The sequence below is a fragment of the Brienomyrus brachyistius genome, chromosome 23, assembly GCF_023856365.1.
Source record: "Brienomyrus brachyistius isolate T26 chromosome 23, BBRACH_0.4, whole genome shotgun sequence".
Taxonomy (NCBI): Eukaryota; Metazoa; Chordata; class Actinopteri; order Osteoglossiformes; family Mormyridae; genus Brienomyrus; species Brienomyrus brachyistius.
The window spans coordinates 21,122,339-21,132,595 of NC_064555.1; the positions used below are offsets into that span (position 1 = coordinate 21,122,339).

Consider the following 10,257-nt stretch of genomic DNA (forward strand, 5'->3'; position numbering starts at 1 on the left):
ACGCCCATGACAGCAACCCTCTTTGGAAAATACTGACCATCACTTTGCTTCAATGTTTTGTTGCCTTTCCCTTGTGCCCTGGGCAGTGCCTTGTTAAATGTTTGTGTATGTATGTATCACACAGTCTGCTGTTCTGCTTCACGACTTTCCGTTCTGCATCATTGCGGTTTTGATATATCGCATGGTCAGCATAAGACATTAATTCCGAATTCTTCGTAAGTTTTTGGCAGTTTTTTGTGAAAGCTACATGCGAAGGCCAGCAGATGACACACAAAAAGTTTAGTAACTCAGAAATGCAGAAAATGCTTAAGCTCAAAGCTGCAGGGATTTTAGGAACTGAAGCAGCTTGGATCGAAAACTGGTTAACAGACAGGAAGCAGCGAGTAGTTATTAGAGGCACAATGTCACAGTGGGCCTGTGTTCATAGTGGGGTACAGCAGGGTTCAATTTTAGGACCATTACTGCTCCTAATTTACATTAATGATATTGACTCCAATGCATACAGTAAACTGGTTAAATTTGCAGACAACCCCAAGGTGGGTGGTGTAGCAGATACTGATCTAGCAGCACACAGGCTACAACGGGATCTTGATTTAAATGGCGACTGGGCTGATACCTGGCAGATGAAATTTAACATAGATAAATGTAAGGTAATCCATGCAGGGAGCAGAAATATAAAGTACAGTTATTTTATGGGTTTCACTGAAATAAAGGTAGCTGATTATGAGAAAGATCTCGGTGTGTATTTTGATGCTTCCATGTCCCACTCTTGCCAGTGTGGGGAAGCAATAAAAAAGGCCAATAGGATGTTAGGTTACATCTCTAGGTGTGTGGAGTTTAAGACAAGGGAGGTGATGCTGATTATATAATTCCTTGGTAAGACCCCACTTAGAATGTTGTGTGCAGGTTTGGTCACCACACCATAAGAATGACATTGCTGCCTTGGAAAGGGGGCAACGTAGGGCTACAAGAATGATTCCTGGTCTTAGAGGAATGTCTTATGAGGAGAGGTTAGCTGAGCTGAATCTGTTTAGCCTCGAGCAAAGGAGACTAAGGGGGGACATGATCCAGGTATATAAGATTCTAACAGGTCTGGATGCTGTTAAGCCAAATGGCTACTTCAATATTAGTTTAAATACTAGAACTTGGCAAATAGCGGGAGAACATTTCAAATGAATTTCAGGAAGCACTTCTTTACACAGCATGTAGTTAGAGTATGGAATAGTCTTCCTGCTAGTGCAGCGCAAACTAAACCCTGGGTTCCTTTAAATCAGAGCTAAATAAGATTTTAACAACTCTGAGCTATTAGTTAAGTTCTCCCCAAACGAGCTCGTTTGTAAATTTCTTATGTTCTAACTGCAGTTCCGTCTTCCTCGTCCCCCTCCAGTCACCCTCTCTTTCTTGCCACTGACCCAAAGCCGTTTTACTCTGTAACTGATGTCTTTCTGGCAGCTCCACAGAGCCCTCAGCAGAGAGCAGCCCGGAGAGACACAGGAACAAGGTACAGTGTGGGCAGCCTCTGGGGCACTATGACCTTATGTATGTGTTATGTATGAGGGCTGCACCTTTGCAGAATTTAAATTACGTAACAATGAATCTCTTACATTCAGGAGTTGACTTCTCCATAATAATGGCTTATTTCTCAAGTACAAACAACTTCTCTCGGCGCACTTCTGTTCAACAGAAATACCTGTCGTGGCCCAATTTCTTCTCTTATTCATATAATGTGGTATTGTATTTTTTTTTTTATAAAGTCACAATACATAATATAAAATCAAGTCTGCATGTTTTGCCAATGACAATGCCTGCAATATAAATAAAGGTATTAAAATAAGGTAGATATAAATTTTAATATTGTTATTAATCAAAATGATTCACAGAATGTATTATGTAATTACAGATTAATCCAAGAAAAGAATGAATCTTTTATTTATATATATATATATATATATATATATATATATATATATATATATGTGTGTGTGTGTATATATATATATATATAGATATATATAGATATATATATGTGTGTGTGTGTGTGTGTGTGTGTGTATATATATGTGTGTGTGTGTGTGTGTATATATATATATATATATATATATATATATATAAACAAAACTCATACGGGAATTGCAATATCAGCTTTGCTATCAGACTATCAAAGCAAAATATTTGTGGATAATTCTGCCAGCTGATATCCTCACGGACAGTCAGGCTGACCTATAGCGGCACTTTCCTGCGAAAGGTCTGTCATGGAGGCTCCCCGGTGAACATGTGGGGTGCTGTCTGTCGTCTCTCTAAAACACGACCCCCAAAAGGGCAGCGCCAGAGACTCGCGATCCCCACTAACTTTATCCATTCAGATAATTATGCATCGGTATACGTTATTTGCATTATTTTATCTTCTTTAACACTTATGGTTAAAAAAATAATCAAAATATATATTTTTAACGTTTCTAGATTTTATACACACCTCTGTAAATCATCTCGTGAATCCCCCCCCCCCCCCCCACAGGCACTTATCCTTGGGTGCTGGTTCAGTAGGTGGCGCCATTACTGGCCTTTCTGTGGGTGGACTTTGCATGACCTCCCTGTATTCATGCAGGTTTCCTCCTGCTGGGCCTCCTATCTGTCTCCAAGGTGCCCTTAGCATGTAGCTTGTGATGGACTGGCACACAATCCGTTTCCCAATCCGGTCCTTGGGGACCCACAGCCAATCCAGTCCATGTTTCTGCTCCCTCCACGCTCCCTACCAGACAGTCCGTATTTTTGCTCCTGGTAGGGAACTGTGGGGGGAGCAAAAACATGAATTACCTGTGGCCCCCCAAGGACTGGATTGGGAAACAGTGGGTTAGGGAAATAGATGAATGTTGTGCTTGTTCTGTACATAGCACTGTTGCCTTGGCGAGGTACCTCATCATGGGTCTCTTGTGCTAATACAAAGCCGGAAGAAATGCTGTTTAACACAAAACAGCCAGGCGGAATAAAAATAGAATTTTCCCCTGTTCCTCTTTGGATAATTGTATAAATGTAAAAGGACAAATAAGCAGAGGCATAGTTTACACAAATAGCCTTCCAGCGGTGGGGACAGAGACGCTGCCGGTTTGGCAGCCGCGCAGCGGACATGCGGGGCACAGCCCTTCACACGGAGAAGCAAAAACACCCAACGGCACCATCATTTAAAAACTGAGTCTAGAGGCAGCAGCGTTTCATCACAGTGCGGGGGGTCCAGTTGAGTCAAAGTGACCTGCCCAGATGTGCAGCATGGAGACGGGGGGCTACTGTGGCCCATCGGCCCCCCTCAAGGCCCAGCCCTGTGCTGAACAGACGTGTCCCTCGGAGGGGTTCAGGCGGGCTGACTCTGTGTCCTTGGCGATGCCCCCGACATCGGTGTCAAACGAAACGGCACACACCAACACACACTGCCTGGTTCTAGAAAGCGTGACTGGGGTGATGGTCCATACGAGGTCTCAGGAAGCCGTGAGGGAGGGCTACCCTGCCATAAATCAGCCCCAGCCAGCCAACCCCCCCTCCTCACGGGAATGACTCAGCACTGCAATGACTGTCACATTGTGGGACCCTAGCAGTTGCCATGGCAACAAGAACCGGAAGTGTGGTGCCCGGTCTGGTCGGCCCTGTAGCGAAACACATTACCAGCCATCAGACCTTCCTTTTGCAGGACAGTGCTCGCTCCTGATTGGCCTCATTTGTGTTCGGAGATGAACGTTACCTAATCAGTCACATAGATGAATTGATTTGCCCATGATTGAGTCTGCTCCAGAAGAAGATGGCTGATTTGAAGACGGCAGGTGTACATATGTGTCTGCCACACGTCTGTGTTCCCGCAGAGCTCGGTTCAGAACGAGGACCCCGGTAATATGGACTCGGTGGATTTCAGAGGGCCAGTGGCTGAACCCAAAAGTCTGGGACGCTCACACGCCTCACCGCTGTCATCAGATGAGGTGAGACACCCTCCCTCTGCCATTTACTGGACACATCAGCATGTCTGCCTAAAAAATGTTTTTTTTTTGTAAATTTTATCCATGTAAAATAATTCAATTTCAAAGGAAATCAAAGAACCATTAACTGTAATTTTAATCATTTAGTGGAAATGGTGACCAATCAAATGATATAGTATTATTGCTCTTCCTGAATAAACGTTCATTTCACTCTCTTTCTGTAGATGGCGCCAGAGTTGTTGCTTGTAATGTGTGTTCTCTCTAACAAACTTGCATTTCCCATTATCTCCTGAACCCCATTTGTCAGAGCTTGGATATGATGGACAACGAGGTGAGACATTCTTAACAGCATGGTCTTTATCCGTGTGTCACCGTGTCATAAATATTTGCAAGCACTTAGCACTCAGCAAAATGAGGCCAAAGAGTTTCCTTCCAGAAACTTCTGTTGCATTTTGTTAGGGTCTGCATGCCATTAAGTTAATTGAGTTGGATTTTGGTGTTTAACAAAATACAGTGATCTCCAGCTATATTGCGGTTCAGCTATCGCGCCCCCGCTATATTGAGGATTTTTCCCCGACGCATCACAGTTCTCTGCGTATCGCGTACCTTGCTTGTGGTCCAATTGTTGTGAGCAAACTTTTTGTGAACTTTTCACTACGATTTTAGGGTTAAACTATAAATGTTTGTTTATATGGTTTTTCTACATTGCGGATTTTCACCTATCACTGATTGGTCTGGAACGTAACTTCCATGATAGGCGGAGGAGGATCATTGTAACGCGGTTCATAATAGTTAGCAAGCAAACTGCCTGTTGTGTTGTGGTTGAGGAGGTGGTCGAGAAGATATTGGAGGAAGACCAGTCCCCCAAAGACCACCACTGGCAGAATCGCAGTGTCCTGGAGTGGAATTGCCAGCAGGTATCCCATTGGCTGATGGGCCTCAGCCTGGAGCAGTATGTCCCAGCATTCACTGCCAAGAACATAGATGGAGAGCACCTTCTACAGATGGACAGCAGCGGCCTTAAGGTACAGTAAGTCCTTCACACGCTGATTGACTCATTTTATACCATGATTTCTGTGTCTGTTTTCGAATGTTCTGATGAAATATGGAAGCAAGGCTCTTTAGGAGCCAGTTACTATTCCCTTATGTCCATATTTCAGCAGAGCTGCAGGTCATCCACAAACGCACAAGATCTCAGCACGGTGTCTTTGCTTTCCAGGACCTGGGTGTGGTGTCTTCTCAAGACCGTGCTCTGATCAAAAGGAAGGTGAGGGACCTCAAAGCTATCATGGAGAAGGCTCGGAAGAGCCGGGAGAAGCTGGAGAAGCACATGGAGAAGCTACGCAGGAAGAAGACGGAGCAGACGCAGAAGCTGGCGTGGAAAGGCGGCGGGCCCTCTGCAGCGCCAGCAGAGGGCGCCGTCGAGTAGCCTGCCAAGGCTTGCGTGTTCCTCAAAGCAGCACTCCCTACTGTATGGAGACAGAGCAAGACCTTTGCTAAAGAAAAACTACTTTCAAGTATTACTTTCAAAAGGCTGCTGATGGCGAGGGGAAGAGCCAGAGTCCTACGCCTGGATGTGACTGGAGACGCTGGACCCTTTCCTTGTTGCACTCGTCCTTCAGTTTTAGGGAGTTCCCTCATCGTTCACTCCTTTTTTGAGGGGGGGAGGGTGGGTGGGGTGTTTGGAAGCCTGTATTTTAGTGGTGACGTTTTTCGTCAGTCTCCCAAGATGTAAAGAAATCCTACGTGCCATTTTTATTATGAGAAACATATATATCCTGAGCAGAAACACTGATTTACTAAATCACCTCATGTTCTGTGCTGTGCTGGGTCAGGCTTTGTTTCCAGCATACGTTAAGTGTATTAATGTGTTTCATTTAGTTGCTGCTTTTATCTAATCCAAACTGGAGACCTTAGTGACCTCCACAGTTTGTGCTCATCGTTTACATGGCTGACGTCGCATGACCCGCCAGGGGACCGTCCCACTAGGCCAGGCGAGTGGCTTTTATGCGGGGAAGAAGTGGGCAGGTATAGATGAGGTCACTGAGTAAGCCGCGGAGTGGGTCAGATGGAGCGGGTGTGTCCTGCCAGCGGCCAATCAGAATGACACAAGGAGTTGAGCGTAATCACCTCTGGTTTCTGTCCAGGGGGGAAAGGCACTGCCAGCTGGTTGGAACACTGGGAACCTCGGTGGGCATTTAGTGAACAAATCTAGGAGTGTTTCAGATACAATAACACGACACTCTGATATTAGAGAACTATCTTGGAAGTTTATGGGCCCTTAAAACAACTATATATATATATATATATATATATATAAAATAGTATTTATGTTAAGTATTCACAGCAGAAATCATGCAACTCAGTGAAAAAACAGTGTAGAGTGTAGTAAAGATGGTGAAAAGGATGGCTATTTGATTTAGCACTGCATCATGTGACGTGTGAGGTCTGCACTGTATGGAAAAGATCCGCAGCAGTCACAGTAGTCGGTCACACTGGATTCTCTGCTTGTCACTCACTGCACATGCTCTGAGTACCAAGGGTGGGTTTGTTGTTTTCTGGGGTCCAAGTCACTTTGGGCCGCCCTAGTGTAGTGACTGTTTGTGGCCAACAGGGGGCCCCCAAGGCAAATGTGTGGTTCGAGTGGTGGTGAACATCGCCTCTGCAGGTCAGTTTGATTTATTTGTCACCCGTGCGTGGAGCAGAGCTGTAGACCTGAGACGTTTTCAGATGTTCTGTGATTTCTGTGCAGAGTGCGGCCTCTGTCCTGCAGTCATATCCAGAACACGGCAGCATGTCTGCCTGACATTCCTTTGTGTCTTAACACTGGTTGAATGTCCATGAGTGCATGTTCATCCTTGTGCATCCTGACCGTGTCCGTCGGTTCATTTTTATCGTGTTTGGTTTTTGGAAGGATCAGGTTTTTTTTTCTCTTAGACTTCCAAAGCTTTGGACCGTTCCGGTGTTTAACCAAAGGCACAAACACGCATATAAGTATTTACAAAATAGCTGCTTTCCAGGACGCAGGAAAGAAATGACCTCTAGCTTGTCTAAATGTGGGCAAAATATCCATCAAGCTGTGACCCCAAACCCATGTGAAAATGCAAAGATTATAAAGTATATCCTGTTCTTTATGGCAAAAGTTCATAAATGTTTGCTTCTTAATTATAAATTATACTTAGAAATTAACATGCTTTTATTTTCCTTTACAGTTTTCTATAATCTCCTTTTTTTCTATATATCAGATGATTATCAAAGTCATTTTAGATGACACGCAATTTTGATTCTTGTATAATTTAATGATATCTAATATGAAGAACTGTTTAGCAATTCCGTCTGCAATAGCAATTACTGCTCACGCTGTGTCTTGTACAGCACCGACGAGTGTTTTAGCATCAAAAGACAGAGGGTCCTACAAGTGATTCTTCAAGGCAGAAAAGCGTTTCCACGCACTGGACCTCCTGACACAGTGGCCTCTGGAGACGGAAGCAAACGCAACGAGCATGTCAGAGAGGATCCGTCCGCTTTGCCCTTAGCCGGCGCTCAGTGGTTTTGTAAATGTGGAAAGCAATACGACTTTGAAACGCCTTGTTTTATACTATCGAATTCGGCACATAGGGATGGATGTGAGGGTTATAGGAGCAGGAACGTAATCACAGATCAGGCCATAAGACACAGGCGAACGGCATTGTCCAGTCTGCTTTATGTGTGCTCTGTTTTGTTCCGGTAATTCTTGGCCGTGTGTGTGATCGTTCTCACATACTAATTAACTGGAAAGGGCAGCTAACAGTCTCACTGAAGGAATTGTATTAAACCACTGTTTTATCGGTCCATTATACTGTATCAGCCATACAGTAGAAGTCTAATGTAGGTACAACCTTGGCAATTAGCATGTGAAAGTTGTAGCTTCTGTTTGTATATTTTCTTATATTATACCTGCATGAAGGACCCCCTAGGTGCCATGTCTGTGTAAAGCAGGGTGACCTCTACTTCCTGTTTTGTTATTAAACAATAAAAGGACACGGCTGCTGGGAGGCGTGGTGGCTCCTCAGCTCCCCTTGCTTGGTAAATACACCGTATACCACTGAGTAACCTATCAGAGAAATACAGGCAAATTTAATTCCCAGTGTATTGTGGGTATTTTTTTCATTGCGCTCCCTCCATCTTTTTGTCTCAGTGGGTGTTTTTCAATACCACGAACACGAAGATTGTACTTGTGGCCTGGACATAAAACCGGTCTTGCTAACTTACCTCCCAAGAGTGAACTTGGGGGTGCAATGAATCATGGGATTGGTTTTGTTTGGCAAGGATGTAGCCGATGTGTCCTTCGTATTTGGGGTGGAGCAAGACCAGCATCCGGGTATTTTTACCATCCACTTCTGTTCTGGAGAATTGGAACCGGTCTTTAGCACTGGAAGATGAAGTAAAATGGGTACAGGAGAACGCAAGTACAGTCAAGTAAGCATGTTGAGAAACACCCTCTGTCTTTCTCTTAACCGTGCTGTGGCATGGGGACAAGCAGCACCAGGAGAGAAAAGGATCACGGAAAAGCTTTGATGGTCATCCACAAGGATTTTTCTATGACTGTTTCCGGATGTTTTAATTTGTGTGATCTATCAACGTGACAGAAAAACTTATCGTAGGAACACATTATAATGGCAAACAAATGGCCATTAATGAGACAAGAACACTTTCAATCATGATGAAGGAGGTCACAGCATTTTAAATAAGAGTTTTATTATTCTGAACTGAAAGAATAAAATTATAGCTAGATAAATCTTATCAGTTCTCCTGAAAAGTTCTACAGGGAACAGAGATTAGAACACAGACAGCAGACCGTACAATACAATTACAAACACTGCTAGGTCTTCTGACCTGGAACTATGAAAGTACATTTTCTGCTTGTAAAAAAAAAAAATAAATGCACTCCAAAGGGTAGTATTTCTGTAATATTTTTTATGAAGAATAATTGCTCGTTTTAAAATGGAACAACTTTCCATTCATGACCAGTGGGCTTCAGCCACTTGTGAGACCAGTGAACAGAAAATTTAACCGACACTGTGGCATTAGTGAACATTTGCTAACAAGCTGTTGCAGTAGTGGATTTCAGAATTCAAAAGATTTTTGACAGGGATCCCCTACAGCTGATATATTTGTCCGGTATGTGGATACTCTTGTCACAGCCATGGAGTAGGGCCTGTCCCTCCTCTTCATACACTACTTGTTGTATCTGTTATTTGATTTATGCTTTCATCCCAGAATGGACATATCATATTGCCCTATAATTATCCAGAGTATGAGTCAGTAATGCAAAGGGGGTCAAAGTTCATCTGATAGCCAGACATTCCTCCTCAGCATTTGACTCCCACGCTAACACGTCACAGCTGATGTGTGAAATCTCTTTCTGTGGGCTGGCTTCTCTTGCGACAGCCCTGAGTCTGTGCTTATTCTGTTTGTACAGTAAACATAAAAAAGTCTGGAAGGCCTACAAGAGAGTCAGATGAGTCAGCAGTTCATGCATCGCCACACAAGCACTGCATTCCCCAGGAAAGTGCAAAATCTGCCCCAAATCCAGTGAGCCGCTTCCAGGTTTGTAGAACATTTCGGACATGAACTTTAGTTTGGTCAATGGAAAAAGAAGGTGTCAATTTGGACACACCTACAAGCTCCCCGAATCAACTATGGGGATGAATGCCACTTTGAAGACCTGCCACAGGGAAGATGACCACGGCACCCACAAATAATCAGAAGGTTAGTCACTTAATGTGCCTGAAATCACACCACGGTAAATGCAGGTCACACCTAACTAAATCAAGTGAAATGAAAGGAACCATTGATCAGGAGTTTGACAAGAGTGCCTTGCTTCTTAGAATAGAATGAATGGAATAGAATGTCTTTTATTATCATTGCTCAGATGTCCAATAAAGTATAATAATGACAGAATCTTCAGACAGACTTAACACATACAAATGCCCTGCATATGGAGCTACACACACATAACAAAGTAAAAACACATGGCCTTTACACCCTGGTCATGCTTCAAAGCCGTCTATAGGAAGAGGTCTGAGAAGCTAGCATGAGGTCACACATTGGCCCTGGGAGGGACTCACTGTTGACACTGAGCTGAGCCATGCCAGGTGGCTCATGTACTGTGTGCAAAGGCTGCCTCGGGGCAGGGTGATGAGTGGGCTGGGGAACTGAGATAACACTGTGAAAAATCAACCCGCTAGGAACACAAGTACTGCAGTCCCTCCCTCGATAAACACAGCTTCACCGATACATCACCCAGCCGAATGTA

The 10,257-nt window shown here is 44.0% G+C and overlaps 1 protein-coding gene across 6 annotated transcripts in view; it reads left to right on the forward strand.

Moving 5' to 3' along the window:
* The window catches only part of ppp1r9a (protein phosphatase 1, regulatory subunit 9A), a 43,622-nt gene extending 38,004 nt beyond the window's left edge, over positions 1 to 5,618 (forward strand). For 4 of the 6 annotated variants that reach the window (XM_048992878.1, XM_048992877.1, XM_048992875.1 and 1 more), the window contains 6 exons: positions 1,453 to 1,501; positions 1,685 to 1,729; positions 3,849 to 3,962; positions 4,267 to 4,290; positions 4,787 to 4,984; positions 5,179 to 5,618. In XM_048992878.1, the coding sequence (XP_048848835.1) occupies positions 1,453 to 1,501; positions 1,685 to 1,729; positions 3,849 to 3,962; positions 4,267 to 4,290; positions 4,787 to 4,984; positions 5,179 to 5,388 (640 nt within the window). In that variant the 3' untranslated portion in view covers positions 5,389 to 5,618. The remainder of the gene's footprint in view (positions 1 to 1,452; positions 1,502 to 1,684; positions 1,730 to 3,848; positions 3,963 to 4,266; positions 4,291 to 4,786; positions 4,985 to 5,178) is intronic. The other 2 variants (XM_048992880.1, XM_048992881.1) reach the window with 2 other exon arrangements.
* Positions 5,619 to 10,257: the final 4,639 nt, after the last annotated feature.